The sequence below is a fragment of the Pyrus communis genome, chromosome 10, assembly GCF_041283825.1.
Source record: "Pyrus communis isolate YQ-2024b chromosome 10, ASM4128382v1, whole genome shotgun sequence".
NCBI lineage: Eukaryota > Viridiplantae > Streptophyta > Magnoliopsida > Rosales > Rosaceae > Pyrus > Pyrus communis.
In genome coordinates, this window is record NC_142574.1 from 6843280 (window position 1) to 6862255 (window position 18976).

General features: G+C 36.3%; 1 protein-coding gene, 1 non-coding gene and 1 pseudogene across 2 annotated transcripts; all 3 read left to right on the forward strand.

Moving 5' to 3' along the window:
• The first annotated feature begins 1961 nt into the window (after positions 1 to 1961).
• Positions 1962 to 6155, forward strand: LOC137728759 (glucan endo-1,3-beta-glucosidase 7). Its single transcript, XM_068467516.2, has 5 exons — positions 1962 to 2182; positions 2381 to 3045; positions 4722 to 5045; positions 5262 to 5544; positions 5893 to 6155. Exons 1-5 carry the CDS (start codon positions 2113 to 2115, stop codon positions 5928 to 5930), a joined length of 1380 nt encoding a protein of 459 aa, XP_068323617.2. The 5' UTR covers positions 1962 to 2112; the 3' UTR covers positions 5931 to 6155.
• Positions 6156 to 8108: 1953 nt separating this feature from the next.
• Positions 8109 to 8180, forward strand: TRNAE-UUC (transfer RNA glutamic acid (anticodon UUC)). Its single transcript has one exon. It is a non-coding gene; the product is annotated as a tRNA-Glu (tRNA).
• Positions 8181 to 10753: 2573 nt separating this feature from the next.
• Positions 10754 to 13177, forward strand: LOC148693443 (uncharacterized; annotated as a pseudogene).
• Positions 13178 to 18976: the final 5799 nt, after the last annotated feature.

Sequence of the window (18976 nt, forward strand, 5' to 3'; positions counted from 1 at the left end):
GCGGCAAGTGTGAAAGAATAACTTTCCCAGCGACCAAAAAGTCCCTTTGCACTTGGAATTCCATGTTTCCACCGTCAGAGTAGGTGGGTTGATGACGTTGAGATTCTCCAAAGGCAAGACTGACCAATACCCAACCAAATCTGAAAGTCTAAACGCAACCGCGTGCGAACACTCTAGTAGTCTAATCCAACTACTTTCCAATATTTACTTTTTTAGAAACTTTTTTACAACGATCACTTAAAATGAAATTGTTATAAAAAAAAACCTCCGATAGTTAATTTTATAGAATCACTACCATATGAGTGATCAACCCCACGACATTATTCCCAATTACCTCAATACAAGTATTGTCAATGAGCACAACACCAATTTACCCACTCCTTAAACAAAAAAATTGCCAAACTGAAATCTAGAGATGGTCACTATATCTTGCCACATCAACAAACTAACAGAAAATCTAACGAAACTAGATGGCATGGATCAAGTTAATATTTTAGGTCAATTTTAAGGACGAAATTGATTGATTTTCAAATTAATGGACTACAATGATGAGTTAGGTCAATTTTAGAGTCATTTGTGATAAAAACTCAAAATAAAGTAAAAACCTCATGTACTTACGGTTGAGAATGAATCTCACATTGATAGGAGGAATGATCTTGTATAGGCTTATAAGTAAGTTGGGTTAATGACAATATTGCCAATTGGTTTTATAGTGGAATCCAAATTTTCTTCTCTTACCCCGATGTCCCTATCTCTCATTAGAAACGACTTCACCCAAGTACACCTTTATCCAGTTCAAGGGTTTGCTAAAATCGTTTCATCAAGTGAAGGTTTTAGCTGACACAATTTGACCTTATTCAATAAAAAAATTTAATCAAGGCAGAAGCTGCGAGTTCCAGCCCCGTCAATCCCAAGAGAATATAATACTAATAGCTAGTTTGGAGTTGTTGTGCTTTTTTCAAAATTGCTTTTGGTATGCTATGATAATAAATAACTGTGAAAAAAAAAGTAAGTGTTTGATATACTATAGTAATAAAAGTGTTTTTAGCTAAAAAAAAAAGTTAGAGATGGGGGTAGGATTGTCGATATGAAAGTTGCATTAATTGGTATTTGTTCACCCGCCTCCAATAGAAAAAATAAAATTAAAAAAAAGAAAAAAAAAGCTTTTTTGAAAAGCATGTCTAGAGTTGCTTCTGCTTTCTGCTGTTTTGGATATAATTTTGAAAAGAAAAAAAACATAATTAAGACTCCACCTTTTTTAAAAAGATTAAGTAACCACAAACTAAACCCTAAGGAGGAGTGCACAATGATTCTTTGGGAACAATAATAACAAACTCCCATGTTTTTATTCCAATGAGAATTTAAGGTTTTAACGTTGAATCTAAATACAAGAATTTGGTTAAACATTTAGGGAGATCAAATATTTTAAGTTAAATTTGTAAATTAAATATTATGGATGTCAATTGTTGAATTATTAATTAAATGTCAATTAACTTGCTTGTTTCTTATTACTAACATATAATTTAACTTACAAATTTAATTTAAAATTTTAATTCCTAGCATTATCTTTATCTATATATCAGCTATCAAAGCTCGATTTCTTCTTGGAGTTAATAGTCATTAACCTTTTTTAGCCATTAAATTGAAGAAATAAACTGAGAAAGACAAGTTTAAAATTAAATAAAAAGACCAACAGAGAATGGTAGAAAGTTATGAATTGTGGAAAAAGAAATTCTAAGAAAACTTATTAAAAAATAGAACTATTTATAGATTATCCATTACATTATGTTTTTAACATAATATTTTTTAATATTAGAATAAAAATTAACGTTAACGAAGGGTCAGAAAATTTCACTTTTAAGAGTATTTTCTTAAAGTATTTGGCATACGTCAACGAATATTTGGCATACGTCAACGAGAGGACTGAGAGACAGGTGGGGTCCCATCGCACGTGAGCACTTGAGTTCAGTGTCACCTGGCTTACTTTCTTACCGTTACCCTCAACTTGTTTTTTAGGGGTCTGAAGTCCGTCGTCTTCCGCACTCTGCACAAAAACAGCACACAGCTTCTCACCAGTATCCATTCTGTCGACACACTTCATCGTCATCGTCCATGGCGTCGTCGCTTTCGCACTTCCCCATCCTCCTTGTCTTCCTCTTATTCACCGCTTTCCTCTCTGCAGGTACGTAATTACTTCTAGTTTCCCGGAAAATAAAGGAAAAAGTGTCACTTTCCCGAGAAAAATATAAAAATTTGTTTGCGTAATGAATTGATGAGAGCACAGTTATTAGCTCTGCTCGAATTCCAAGTAACTTTGCCTTACTTACCTCATCTCGTAAGTAGGGAAAAACCCCACTGAAACGATTTGCTTTGATTGCAGAATCACAGTCCTTCATCGGCGTCAACTACGGCCAGGTCGCTGACAACCTCCCGCCGGCCTCCGACACCGCTAAACTCCTCCAGTCCACCGCCATCAAGCGCGTCCGTCTCTTTGGCGCCGACCCGGCCATCATCAAGGCCCTCGCCGGCTCCAGCATCGCTATCGCCATTGGCGCCGCGAACGGCGACCTCCCGGCCCTTGCATCCGATCCCAACGCGGCGGCGCAGTGGGTGAATTCCAACGTCCTCCCCTTCTACCCCGCCAGTAAAATCGACCTCATCAATGTCGGCAACGAGGTCCTCCTATCCAACGACCAGGGCCTCATCTCCCAGCTCCTTCCCGCCATGCGAAATGTCCAATCTGCCCTCTTTGCCGCGTCTCTAGGCGGAAAGGTCCGGGTCTCGACGGTGCACTCCATGGCCGTTTTGGCCCAGTCCGACCCGCCATCTTCCGGTCGGTTCAACCCGGGATTCCAGGACGTTCTCAAAGGACTTCTCGCCTTCCAGAGGGACAATGGATCACCGTTTGCGGTCAACCCGTACCCATTTTTTGCTTACCAGAGCGACCCGAGGCCCGAAACACTGGCGTTTTGCTTATTCCAACCCAACGCGGGACGAGTCGACTCGGGGAGCGGAATCAAGTACATGAACATATTCGATGCTCAGGTGAGCGTGTTTTACACTATAGTGGGCCGGATTTGGGCTTTTTATAAAGTGGATCTAGGCCCAGTTGAAAATTGACCTGTTGGTCAACCGTCAACTGATTAGAATTTGCGTTATACGACGACTCACACGTTAGTATTTAAATCATGAGTCCACGACATTGACATAAGAGTTTAGAACTAATGGTTTTTTTGGTAATTAGCGTTCGCTTTGCGATTTGTTTGAGAATCACTTATGCACATAAGCACTTTTGTTAGAAGCTAAAATCAATAGAAGGGTTTCATGTACGTGCTTCTATGGAAAGCACAGATAGTTTTAAAAGTACTTTTATTATTTAGATGAGTTTTTTGTTATCTAAAAGACGTCGGTTGTTGTAGCCATTTCTAAATGCACTTCCAACCAAACACTTGGCAAATATACACCCTGCATGTGTTTAGAGTCAAGAGTAGATTAGAGAAAATTAGACAACGTGGAGTGTGAGGATTAGTTGAAAAAGAAGATGAAAGAAAATGTAGAATAAAGCAATTAATATAATATTACTATATCTTTAACTTTTAGGTCTTTTACTTGAACATCTACGAGATGTCTAATTATAAACATAAAATTTAAATTTAACAGCCTATGTTGCACTTTGGCCTTTTTTTGGTTTTTCACCCAATATATCAAATTAAATTATTATTTTATTACATTAACCTATTATAATAAATGTTTTAAAACAATAAAATGCATTTTATAATCAATTAAAAAAAAATTGAAGTTGCTATCAATTTTGGTAGCAGAGGTGTGGGCTGTCAATTCATGTCATGTCACATCAGATTTGACTTTTTGATTTGAATACATTGTTGTTGCCTTTTTTTAATATTAGTGTTGATTTGGATATTTTGACATCTCATTTGGAAATACTCTTTGCTTAATAAAAAGGATGGATAATAAGGTTTAGGTGTAGGAAATGAGGGTTTTTGAAAACCCCAATTTCAACGGTCATTTAATTAGCATCATCCATATTACTCTTGTATTATTGTCCTTTCCTTTATCAAGGAAATGATGGGATCATTGAAATTACCTTGTATATGCAATTGATGCATGGTGACAATGTGACAGGCTGGCTAGTGGCCCATCACAATAATTTTAGATGAGGCCATGATTTCTATTGGCTTTGGATTCAGTACAACGTATTTGAAAAAAACCTAGACAAATTTTGTTGTTTCATAGAACCAAAATTTAATTTGGGACCACCATATAAAAGTATAAACCTCATATTTCTTACTATAGGAGAAAATGTTAGCGAAACTTTAGTAGCAATGGGTTTTTTTCCCCGCAGATCCTTGAGATAGCATTCGAATCTTTTGCGGTCAGATGATGCTGTAAGACCTCAATCTTTTACCATTGTATCGCAATATCATAGGTCATACCCAAGTGAAAGAATTGGAAAGAAAATTGGAAAATGAAATCTAGTTTTGAAGTATTTTCCTTTTTTTATCGTTAATCGAACGGAGTTTTTTTCTCTGTAGCTTAGTAAATGCATAACTTGTTTGAACTATGCACGTTGTTTTCTTTTCTTGCAATGACAATTTTAATGACAAGCTAACTAATTAGAGAGTTCCAATGATTTAACCCTTATGCTTTTGAAGTCATTGATTGATGCAGTAATATAAATGATGAAGTTTTACCATCTCTAGGTTGATGCCGTGCGGTCAGCCTTGAATGTAATTGGATTCAAGGACATTGACATTTTGATCGCTGAGACTGGATGGCCATACCATGGAGATAGCAACGAAGTTGGAACTAGTGTGGAGAATGCAAGGGCATATAATGGCAATTTGATTGCACACCTTAGATCCATGGTTGGGACTCCGTTGATGCCTGGAAAATCTGTGGAGACTTATATCTTCGCGCTCTATGATGAGGATTTGAAACCTGGTCCAGCCTCTGAGCGATCCTTTGGTTTGTTCAAGCTTGATCTAACTGCGACATATGAAGTTGGTCTCACAAATAGTAGCCAGGTGACATATTTAAAACCTTCTAGCAAAATGCTCTCTTACCTCATCACTTTTATGTGTTATATTGTTGACTGCAAATCTAGATAATTCGTTATATGGCATGTTCAATACATATGAGAACATAATATGTCCTGTATCTGGCCGAACCTTATAATGCCTAATATTCTATGCTTTATAATACGCATGATTATTTATAACCCTTGGATTTCTATCCTTCAGACTCCATCAACACCAATGGTGTCTCCTTCACCCAAGCCTACTTCAGCACAGTGGTGTGTGCCCAAATCCGGCATTTCTGATGCTCAATTGCAGGCAAATCTTGACTATGCTTGCGACCATGGTATTGATTGCAGCGCAATCCAACCAGGAAGCGCCTGTTTCGACCCAAACACTGTTGCATCGCACGCTGCCTATGCCATGAATCTGTATTATCATACTGTTGGCACAGTTCCTCTGAATTGCGATTTCTCACAAACAGCAATGCTCACATCCTCAAATCCCAGTAAGTTTTCTTTAACACGAGCACATATCGAAATGGCCTATGTTTTCCATGATGAGGACACACTTAACATAAAAGGGTGATTTACTTTCTGGGATAATAATTCATAAAGTGACCAATTAGAAACGTAAAAGTGTATAATCTTTTGACTTTTGTGGTGATAACGATTCTCTTAATAATCCAACTCCTTTTGTGAATGATTGCACTACTAATTGTGGCATTTTTCTTTTCACGCATTTTATACCGGTGAAAAAATGGAACATCTCCAAAACCAGCATGACTACCTATGAAAAAATGTCTACTTGATTTGTTTCGGAACTCTTGCTAATTAAGTATGTGAATTGATTGCAGGTTATAATGCTTGCAGTTACACTGGTGGAAGTACATGACTACCTGTGGAAGCAGGGAAAGTTAATATTATACCGAATAACAGATTCGTGAAGGGTTAGAAATCAATTGGATACAAGGAATAAGGTGTTGGTGTGCTTTTTTGTTGTTTTTAATTTATATATGTAACCGTATAATTGTAAAGGTTCCTAGTTTTATTTGGGATATATATTAACTGTAAGAACTCTACCATAAATGGGAATGTGAATGAACTAGTTATTTCTCCAGATATTTATTCCTAAACCTTGGTAAGAAGGTTTTGTTTTCACTTATGTATTTGGTACAAAAGTGGAAATTTTGTGGGGCTTGTACCACTGTTCGACTCTCGGTATTTTCCTCTCTAGGCCTTATTTCGATTACAAATTTACGAGAATCTTCGAGTATTGATTGGATTGAGTTAGAGCTTTGTTCATGTTGAAGTTGAAGACTGCATCTGATTTTCGCAAACAATGTGGCTGGTGAAATCTTTGCGGGCGCTTTATTGAACTAGAAGTTGCCTAGTGGTAATGTTTTCCGGCCGCATTGCTTACCTCTAACCGATAATTATTTAGTGGTATTTAAACTTTACTTTGTTGGAGGAGATCATGAGCTGAATTTCATAGAGAACAATCTTTTTCCTTGCTGAACAAGAAAGAACCACACGACATGCAAATGAAACTTCAATTCCTGATCCCAGAGTTATACTGGCATCGTTTATGCGCTTGAGTGAACGTCAACCGTTTTTAACATCTTTAAGCGACTGTCAGCTACCACAACTACAAAATTTTACCTTCCTATTCAACCAAAATGATTGTGTGGCTATGCGCGCGCTCTCCCTCTCTCCAATCATTTTTAACGAGAGTGGGCAACATTTTTGTTATTGTTCGATTGATGGGCACCTGGCATTGTCAGCAGCAACGATAGCCCAAGTAGCAATAGGAACTAGATTCCAACCTTTGATGGACATATCATATTTGCTTTTGCATTGTGAAGCAATTGCTACTTTGCTATGAAACATGGGATGGGCCAGGGAAGTGGAGTATATATATTTTTTAATGCCTTACATCAAAATATATTTCGTTGAAAATTATTTTTAAAATAACTGAAAGTGTTTTTATTAAAAATATTTTTAAAACCACTTTGTAGTAAAAATTTAAGTGATTCTGGAAAAACAGTCAAGTGTTTTTTGCAAGAAGCACATATCTAGTGCTTCTATAAAAAAGCACTTTAAGTGTTTAAAAAAAAAAAAAAAACATATCTGATGCTTATTCTAAAATCTATTTTACCAAAAGCACCTTAAATCATTTTAAAAGAACTTCCAAATGAACCATGCAAGTGTTTCTTTGAAAGCGCTACTATAACCCAGAAACACTCAAACTTATTTTTACTAAACGTAGTAATAAAATGATGTTAGTTATCAAAACGTACTTTCAACCATTACAGAAGCAATCACAAACACGCTATAAGCAATTACTAACTAACTAGGAAGAAAATTGTAAAGTTCTCTTGTTGACCTCACCATCCTTCAACCAAAAGGTAGAAATGAAAATTGTACATAGACAATTGATTCAATTACACTTTGTTCATGTTTGGTATATGGGATTGGATTAGATTGAATAACTTACTAAATTCAAGCTACGTTGAAGGATGAAATTATGGAGTCCGACTTCCAAAAGAAGTTAGTCATGAAAGAAACTTTTATTCACATTCTACCATTTTTCTTATGATAAATGATATGCTAATATACCCTAAATTTAACTAAACTAGGGGAATGAGGGATAGTTTGAACTCAAAAGGAGTAGGTTGAAGAGGAAGATTCAAACCGACACTTACAAAATTACTAATTGTCACGCTAAACATTTCTTAACTTGACAGGTTAACAATGCCTATGCTTGAATTTTTTTTTTTTCTATAAGATATCATTATTGGGGTAAAATCCTCAATTGTTAGGAAACCCGCATCAAGATGTATAAGTATTATTATTTTCAGTTACTGCAGTAAATCGCCATTCCACCTATGGTTGAAAATTGGTTCATCTATATATACTTATTAACTGTGGGCAACATTATTGATCTAGTTCGTAGATGGATTTAGTTTTTTTTCAAAAAAAAAAAAAAAAAAAAAAAAAAAAAAGCCCAGTTTATGAACTGCTTTGTGAACATATATTTAATACAACAATTGTGAGGACAATGACCAAGCAATCCATTGTCGTCCAGCGGTTAGGATATCTGGCTTTCACCCAGGAGACCCGGGTTCGATTCCCGGCAATGGAACTTTTTGGCATTTTATTTAATTTTAATTTTACACTTACACTTATATGCTGCTATATTTTATCTTTTTTTGGGAAAAGACGTATATGATCTGTGATCTATTTGGGATGATTTCTATGTTTATTTTTCCTTTTATACAAGTGATACTCCAGGTTTTAAATGCAAAAATAAATACTCTAAACAAGTATTGTACTATCATATTGGTAACCCTAAAAACTACCAAGCCTACGTGGTGCGCAGACCAAGTAACTAATAAGCTAACTACGTCATTCGGTTGAATGCGGGACGTGCCAACTCGTCGGCCGAGGAGTAAAGTTTGTTGATGTTGTGTTGAGCGTGTTGCTGACTTCTTTATCTTGCGACTGTGGCCGAGGAAGGAACCAATCTCGACCTTTGGATTCTCGAGCCTAAAGACAAGACTGTTAGTTCTGCGAAGTTCACAAATCATTGGCGCCGAATTCGGTCACCGTGATTATATTTGTAAGAGTATAAACACGTCGAATCGACACCAGACTGTACGAACACAAGTATTCAAAGGTGATGTATGTCTTGATGGTGAATGTGGTTCGGCCATCATAATGCCGAACTCTGAAACTCACTTATGAATATCCAATCATAAAATCACTCGGCGTTCAATGCGCCAAATGTCATAACTCGTAACACCTTACTTTGCCGAGAAGGCTAATAATATGACATCTACCAATAAGGATTCGGAAACCCTTCTCGACCGAGACTTGGATAGGTAACCAGTTGGCCTCAACGCAATGATGTTTATCCAAACTGAAGGTGCGCCTCTGCCGGCTAATTCTACAGCGACAGTACTGTTTATCCAAACTAAAGGTATTCGTCGGTTGCCTTCATAATGCTGTTTATCCAAACTGAAGGTGTGTCAGCGGGGAAAAGAAAATAAAAATCTCAAGATGTTTGAGAGGTTTTGCGCAGAGCAATTGTGTGTTGAATTGAGACCCTTGAATTGTTGCATGATGTCTTGTATTTATAGCACCAATTCCTTTTTGAGATTGAATTAAACTCATATCTGGATTGGGAGTTCTTGTTTCGTTCCAACTTTGCTTCAACCAACCCTACTCCCATTAGGACTTTGAACTCACCCATTTTTTAGGCTTTATTCATTGTTGGTCGAGAATCCTAATTGCACTAGGACTTCCTCGACCCATTTGCTTATTTGAACTACTCCTTCTTGTAATAGGACTCGACCATCCCTGCTGATTGGCCCAGAATCACCAGACAGCCCATAATATTTTTGACACAGCGTGGGCTGAGAACAAACCTACACTCAGCCCAACAATTTTATTTTGGGCCCAAACACATATTGAATGAATTGAATTCAATGGAACAAATATTATACTATCATATCGAATGAATCCATACAGTTATTCAACTCCCAAACCCATGCTGCTGCCACCACTCATGCCCCTTCTCCCCACTCCCCAAGCACCATAACAACCCCACTCTTTGATCCTTTTTTTTTTTTTTTTTTTGAACAAAAGATATTATATCTATTAAGGAACTAAGAAGTGGAGCAATAATGTGGTTCGAATACGTCTTTGATAAAAATCAAACCTAAAAGTTCTCACTTACAAGTGAAAAATACGACTAGACCGAAATATTAAGTGACATCTCTCCTAACTTCTTATACCAATTTTATTTCACTTTTTTTCAAGGGCGAAGCTACATAGGAACGAAAGGGGGCGGATGCCCCTCCGCTCGTCGAAAAACAAGGGCAAAAGCAACGCTTAAACCCTTCTGGTTCGGCTGGAAATTGGGATGCACCGCGCCATGGTGGTTCTGAAACCAGAAACCTGCGCGCGTAGGTTTTTTTAATTTTTATTTTAAAATCCAGGCCAAAATGATGTCGTTTTGGGCCTGGTATAATAAAATTAAATATTTGGGTAAACGACGTCATTTTGGGGGATTATCAAATAAAAAATGATAATAAACGGGGGACCACTGGTCCTCATCCCCATCCCAATCCCACCCCGTTTCAATTAAACCCCACCCACTCTTTTCCCAGATAACCAATCCTATCCCCCCACCATTACCCCCTTTCTCCCCCACACGACAAAACCCCTAAGGCCCCATATTTCATTTTTCAAAATTGTTCCAAATCCTAGGAATACAAAGCAGCCATCTCGTTCTATTGGTTGGCCACCAAGACCAAGCTCCATAGTCCAAACGCAACTCGCCATGCATTCCACACCAGCCGCTCCAATTAAGGTCAAATTTTAATTTTAATTTATTTCAAACCCTAATTGATTATTGAATACAATTTTTTGTTTAATTGATATAGGATTATAGGGTAATACATTATATGGTTATTGATTATAGATTATTCATATGGATACTATGATTATTGATTTGTTTGTTTTTTTTTTTTTTTGAAGTATATAAAAATTGAATACTATGTTTTTTTTATTTTTTTATTTTTTATGAATACTATGAAAATTGAATTCTTGATTATTCATATGATTGTTGGTACCAATTAATTAAATTCGTAGTCTACTTCAGGATTAAGAGTCTAAGATATATATATTTTTCTTTCGTTATACAGTTACGTAATGGAACGATACTATAAGAAATAGTGCTTGAATCCTTCTCCAAATATTCTGGATAGTTCTCCTCTTCCTTCAAATATTCCGGGTAGTCCTCCTCCACCTTCAAATATTCCAAGTAGGGGCTCCTTCGAGTATTCTGGGTAGTGCACAACAAAGTAAGGTTATTGAGTTGGATAAAATATTAGCTAATCTTCTTGTAGACCCTGGATTGAGACATCAAATGCTTGATTATCCACTCAAGTATTGAGAAGCAATTCGTAGATACCCCCTCCAAAATGAACCTTGTCAACCTAACTCTCACATCATGCCAAGGAAAGCTAGCGACAATCGATGTTTTATCACAAGTTGGTTTGATAATTTTAAGTGGTTGGAGTATAGTATAATAAAAGATGTTGCATTTTGCCGTTATTGCTATCTTTTTAAATGTGATTTTGATAAAGCGGGTAGTAGTGGAAGTGATGTCTTCACTGAAAAAGGGTTTACAAATTGGAGGAAAGGACTCGAAAATTTTCAAGTCCATGAAAGAGGTGTTTGAAGTCTTCATAATAAAGCTATGCAACAAGCTAGAGACTTGATGACACAAAAACAACACATTGGAACATTTGTGATCAAGCAAATTGATGAAGCTCGCGTTAATTATCACACTTTACTAAGTGGAGCACTTGATTGCACAAGATGATTGTTGTGACAAGGTTTTGCTTTTTGTGAGCACAATCTGTGAAATCGAGCAATAGGGGTAATTATATGGAGCTTATGCAATTTCTTGCCGATCATAATGAGAAAGTTAGGAAGATTGTGTTTGAGAATGCTCCCAAGAATCTCAAGTATACTTCTTCTGATATTCAAAAGGATCTTGTTGTGCTATTGAAACTATTAATGCAATCACTAAAGATATGGAAGGTACATTTTTTTTTTTCTCTCTCTTGGTTGATGGATCACGTGATGCTTCGACTAAAAAGCAAATGGCGGTGGTATTGCATTATGTGAACAAAAAAGGAGAAGCAATTGAAAAGTTTTTGGGTGTTCAACATGTCACCTCTACAACTAGTAGCTCGCTTCAAGACGCCATTGAGAGATTGTTTGCTACAACAAATTTGAGTATGTCCATGTTATGAGGACAAGACTATGATGGAGCTAGTAATATAAGAGGTGAATTAAATGGTCTTAAAACAAAAATTTTGAACAAATACCCTCAAGCATTTTATATTTATTGTTTTGCACACCAACTCCAACTAGCTCTTGTATTCGTGGCAAAGGAAAATGAGGATGTTGCCAATTTCTTCATCAATGCTAGTAGTTTGGTTAATCTTATTGGATCATCATGTAAGCGTCGCGATGCATTTAGAGAGAAACAACATGAACAAATTCACTTGATCTTAGTAATCTTGAAACGGGTAAAGGGTTAAATTAAGAAAGTAGTCTCATGCGTCCATGTGATACACGGTGGAACTCGCATTATGGTACTATAGTTAGTATTATTGTTATGTTTGAAGCCGTGGTGGAGGTGGTTGAATGGATTAAAAGTGATTGCAACCAAGATAATCTCGGTGAAGCAACTAGGTTATTTAGAGACATACAAACTTTGGATTTTGCGTTTCACCTTTTCTTGATGAGACTTATATTGAGAATTACAAATGAGTTATCACAAGCATTGCAAAAGACAGATCAAGATATTGTGAATGCAATGACGTTAGTGGAAGTATGCAAGCAAAGACTACAATCCTTGAGAGATGATGACTTTGAGGACTTGTTTCATGATGTAGAAAAGTTTTGTGAGGAGCATGATATTATCGTTCCTAACATGGAGGATATGCATTTCGTACCAGGAAAATCGCGGCACAAAGCTCCAAAAATCACAAACGTCCATTACTATCGTGTGGACCTCAATTTTCAAGTCCTTGATATGCAACTAAAGGAATTAAATGATCGCTTCAATGAGGTAAACACCGAGTTGCTTCTTTGTATGGCATGTTTGAGTCCGGTGAATAATTTTGCATCTTTTGACAAAGCAAAAATTGTTCGTTTAGCCCAACTTTATTCTCAAGATTTTGATTGTATGGACCTCATGAATCTTCCAATTCAACTTGACAATTACATTCATGATATGAAGATGCATAGTGAGTTTTCACCATTGAAAGGAATTAGTGATCTTGCAAAGAGTTAGTGAAGACCGGAAGGTGTGAAAGCTATATGTTAGTGTATAAGCTTCTTACATTGGCTTTGGTATTACCGGTTGCAACCGCTTCGGTGGAGAGAGCTTTTTTTGCTATGAAGATTGTGAAAACACCATTGCGTAACAAAATGGGAGATCAATGGTTGAGTGATAGCATGATTGTTTACATTGAGAGAGATGTATATGCTTTTATTGATAATGAGCCTATTATGCGACGTTTTCATGACATGAAACCTCGCCGGTAACAATTGTAATTTGTTTGTATTGATTAATTATGAAAGACATTACTATATAAAAAAATTTAGTTGTTGCTATTTTTCTTTAACCTTGCACTCTTTTAAGTTCGCCCCTCCCCCCGAGAAATCCTGGCTTCACCACTGCATATAATATCTTTAAAATATTTTAATTTCATACATTTACTTATTATTTTATTTCAATTTCATTCATCCGTTAGAAAATCCGTTAAGTAAATCGTTAAGTGATGACGTGGTAAATATGGAATCTACATTTGTGTTGACGTGGCTACCACATTTGTGCCACATGGAAATTTTTTTTAATGCATTTAAAAGATAATAATTTACCGTAAAATAATTAATTAAAGAAAAAAAAAAACCTAAAACCTATCTTCCCCGACCCACCTTCTTTAATTAATTATTTTAGGGTAAATTATTATCTTTTAAATGCATACAAAAATTATTTTTTTGCCACGTGCACAAATTTGGCAACCACGTCATCACTTAACGGTTTACTTAATGAATTTTCTAATGGATTTATGAAATTAAAATAAAATGATAAGTAAATGTATGAAATTGAAATATTTTAAAAATATTGTATGAGGTTACATTATAATCGATCCTAAACCTGAGGGGGTAAAATGTAATTTACCCAACAAATAACTAAAACCCCCAGCAAGGCAGCCACCCCACCCACTGACCACGGGCCACTCAACATCGACTACCCACCCCCAATCTTCTACATGCCGGCAACATATCCTCCTTTCCATCTCTTTCCTCGTTCTTTCTATCTATATTTGGCCAAGCGGAAGGTAGCCATGAATTTTTGCAAAGTATGGCCATCTCAATTCCAAAGCTAATTCAATAAACTGCAAGCAAGATGCAAAAATGAACAAAAGAAAAAAATCATCAGATGTGTTCCCAAATGAATGAAACATTATAAATTAAGGTGAAGGTTAGGGACAAAATGACCAGTGGCGGCGCTAGGACTGGGAGGTAGATGACAACCTAGTTGGTGGGTGATTGCACACTAGTGAAAGGGTTGTCGTGGTGGTCGCCGGCAATGGGGTGGCTCGTGTCTGGGTTTTTGATTTTTTTGTTTGTAAATTTTAATTTTTCTAGGTAAAATTGAGATTTTAAGAGGAAAAAAAAAATTGAATGTGGGGTGTTTTCCGTAGTTTGTGGGGGTGCCAATAAAATTACTCAATAACATAATACTAACGTGTTAGTAAATCATTTACAATTAAAATACAGAAGTGAAACTCACAACTTTAGAAATTCAATTGGTCATTTTTTTTTTTTATCTTTTATGAATCAATTGATCTTTTAGTACAAGGTAATTTTCATGGGAAAAAAAAACCCACTCAATCAGGGGAAAAAAAAAAAAAAAAAACAGTAGAACTAATTTGAACTAGGCTGAAAAAATCAAATTTTGACCAAAAATCAAGTGAAATAAGTTGTGAATCAAATTGAACGGGTTCGAATCAATTCTACTCACCAATCATTGTGATTAATAACAATGTCATCATGCTCTGGTTAGTATGTCACAATGTCATCGTGAATTTATGTCGACTTCGACAACCATTGAGCTAATATCGACTATAGTAGTTTGGTTCAATTGTCATGACTATTTTTCATGCGCAGTTAACTCGAGCTGAAATCAATATTCATGATGTTTGAGTGGTGGGGATGAGTCAAATCGGATAGCATTCCCCACCTAAATTCTGAAATTATTAATCATATTGTGACAAAAGTCATAATCAAGCTCAATGCAATTGAATTTACATCCAATTTCCCTCTTATTCAGGCTAACATACATATCATTTGCAGTCACCCACATCACATAAATGCATCTTGCAATTGGGCCTTTGTGGGCTGTATGTATGACTGTCAGTTTTACACTTTTGATTGGTGAAAAATGAATCCTCGGTAAATTATCCTGATGTTTAGAATCTTTCTCCTCAACTCACTGTGCTTCAAATTTAAACCCTTCTTCATCTCTTAGTGCAGATTAGTGTAGATATATAAAATAAAAATTATAAAAATGGATCCTCCTGCTAGCCCAAATTGTTCGCCACTTACAAGTATGCTCTTTTGGGTTTCTAAATTCCAATCACAAATGGTTGTCCATACATAATTAGCCCATAAAAACGTATCACGCATTTACAGATGCTCTTTTTACCAAGTGGGCCTGCTCCACGTTCCAACAAACAAAGCCTCAAATTTGTGATGGTTGGCGAGGTTTGCTTTACCTTGTTTGAACCTGACTATGTAGAAGAGGATGCTCCAAATTGGCTAAAGGGTTTAGAAAACAACTCATTGCCTACCAAGGGGAATGATAATGAACTTTGGCCTTTGGGCCATTTCACTATGGTATGGTTCAGTGGTTGAAGAGGCTGAAATACTTTTGTGAGTTTTCTTAACAGGCGGAGGTGTGGACTGCCGTAGTGAAGTCACCAGCTGGTACCAATTATCTTTCTTCAACCGTTCACTCGTGCAAAATGAAGGTGTGGGAGAGAATTTCCATCATCGTAGATATCTCTTTCACAGGTCTACATTGTTTCATGAGAGCAATCATAACACAACTAACCAAATATAATTCTTTCACCTTCTATATTTGATGAAGGTGAGTACTCCACAGTGAATTCTTTCACCGTCTATATTTACTTTTCAAGTTCTCAACCACTATCTATCTATATATGTTACTTTCAATTTCAACTCTTTGGTAATATAATATGGTGCCATATCAGCACCACCTGAAACCCTACTAGTTGAGAACATCTATTTATGTGCAACTTTTGTTCTTACATATTACTAAACTCCAAATTTGGTTCACAGACATACAAATATACTAAACTCCAAGAATACTTGGGAAACAAGTTTGACCTTAAAAGTTTTAAGTCCAAATTCCTTGTACTTTCAAGGTTGCCGAATAACGTCTTTAACACTAAATCAGTGGCGTGGTCATCTCTATTGCAAGATATAAAATGCTTTGAGATGTGTATTTACAGTTTGATTGGCCGGATAACTCCACAATTGAGAGATGTAAAATATGCATTTTAGGGCAGAAAATGAAATGAAAACTTAAATTTATATTCTTTTTTAAATCTTTTGATGATGGGTTTTTTGTAACTTTGTTTTTTTACATTTTTTTTTGTGGTGGTTCCTGCCACTCCAGTACCGAAAATTAAATGACATCTCAAAACTACATAATTTCTATTAGAGTATGATATCTGATTTACTTTTTATGAAAACATAAAAGAAAATGTAAATATAACTCTTGCGTTTCTAATTGGATGGTGCTCCATACACCAAACTCAATCAAAAAGTTTATACACCAAATAATGTGGCACATTTTACAACTTCTAAACTTTTATTAAAATTATTAATCAAATTCTAACTTAAATTAAACTACAAATTTAATTCGTTTGAGGCAAAAATTTAGTATGTTTGACGTTATTTTTTCAAATTTGCATCTCCTCGTTGAAGATGCTCTTAAAGCTACTAAATTTGATCACACAATCAAGAGATTCAAGATAATGACATCTTAATATAGATTCTCGTAGTTGTTCAATCTCCTTTAAAAAATAAAACGGAGAGACATTATTGATTTAGACTTTTAGTCAAAAAAGGATAACAATTCCATTTGGTTGTTGGTTGGGGTCAAACATGTATTTGTATTTGATTTGTATGTTTCATAAGAGTTGACTCTCTCAATTTCTAATTTATTGAGATTTACCTAATGAATAAAAGATTTATTATATTTTTCATTTTTGTTACAATACACAATGATTAAGTTAGATACTATAATTGAACTAGGATAACTCGATCCCATTGAAATAGGAAAAATAATAAACTCGGGCAATTGAGTGAGCAGAAAATAATGGGGCCATTCTCAGTATATACTAGAGATTTTCAATGTTTCTACAACACATGGCGGTATGCCACATGTTATCATATAAGTGGAGGGAATTTTTTTTTCAAGTGTCGCTCCACTTGTATAATGTCATATGATGTATGTGCCTATGTTCCAGATTCACTGAAAAATCTCTTCTAATAATTCAAGCATTCAGTAGTTGTGTTATTTTCCTTCTAGGATCATGCCCTTATGGGTGAGTTGATCAATTTAAGCATTCTAATTATTGTTTCTGATAAACCCTAAACATATTTTTGGGAAAATGTGAATAATTTACGTTACAAAAGAAAGCTTGTAATAAGAAACGTTCAATTTTTCGTTCTCTTGCTATAACTAAGTGATCTCTTAAGTGATCTCACCTTTGTTACCTTTATTGTATGATATTACTCAGCACTCACAGATGCTGCTGAAGTTATCAGCCCTGAGCAGTAAATCTGCGAGAAACATGAGTGGTATAGAGATCTAGTTACTCTTCACTTGTGGCACACAAATTGCATTTTTCATCCTTAAACTAAAGGATAGTTGAAATTAACCCTCAAACACTAACAAGGCCACCACCAACCTCCTTAACCTTCAAGGATAAGAAAAATTATGGCCATAAGAGCAGCCCTCTTAACCTTCAAGGATAAGAAAAATCATGCCCATAAGAGCATTTCCACCCGTTGTCTTTGGGCAAGGCCAAGGGCGGGGTTCCAGCGGTCAAATCCAAGAGGGCAAGTGGCGGGCCAAGCCATGCTACCCAACTACCTATGCAATTTAATCCCGACCTTGCGCCAATAGGCATGGTTGATGTCAGCCACATTTGGTTTTATTTTTTTATTGTGTCTAGCTCGTGTATTACACGCGCAAGAGAGGAGAGTGGGCTGACAGCATCTGCTGTCATGGGGCCTATTGTAGCAACTCCAACAGAAGAGCCCAACGACTCTATGACGCGGCCCAATGATAGTTGTTGGATTTCCAACAGTAAAAAACAATTAAAAAACTCCTTCTGCCATCTGGCACGTTTTGGTGCATTGGATTCAACAATAAGAAAAATCAAAACACTAGGATTAATTCAATCAATAAAAATGAAAAAAAAGAAAAAAAAGAAAAAGAAAAAAGGGAATATTTTTTATTTTTTTATTTTATAAATGCCCAACCATCTTATTCATTCACTTTTATTTTTAATTAAGGGTAAATTACATAAAACTACCTCAACTATGGGTCAAACTACAATCTCATACCTTATATTTCAAACATTGCAATGTCATACCTCAACTTATGAATTCGTTGCAATGTCAGACCTTCGTTAAAATTTCCGTCAATTTGGCTATTAACTGCTGAGATGGCAGGCAGCGGGCCCACTCTGTGACAGCCCGTTCTGGATTTTCGAACCGTAGGGGTGAAATGACGATTTTGCCCCTAGCATGTTGGTTTCGTTGTGTGGTTGTTTTGGGTTTTGTTTGGCTGGTTTTGGACCACACATACCTTCCCACATCCCCTCACCCATTTCCCTGTCCCGTATCCTGTCCCTTTCCCTCTCTCTCTCTCTATCTCCCATTTCTATCCCCACATGTACGGACACAACCAAAACCATCCAAACCTTCACAGATCGAGGAAACAAATTACATATTCGTGCTCGTGAGGTCCGTAGGAGTTCAACCATACCCATTTCAGGTATTTCACGTCGAACTCGGGATACCCCGATTTGGTCACTGTTCATGCACACGTTAATTCTTGTGTTTTTGGGAATTTCAAGCTTGTAGGAAGCTTGGTGAGGTCCTTAGGAGGCTCGGGGTGGTTCGTTTGAAGGTTTTGGACGTGGGGATTGTGATTTACAAGGTTCGCTGGAGTTGGTGGTGTTTTCCCGGCGAGATTCCGTGGATTTTAGTGCTTGAAAGTGGTAGGGATTTGTTCCTCTTGTT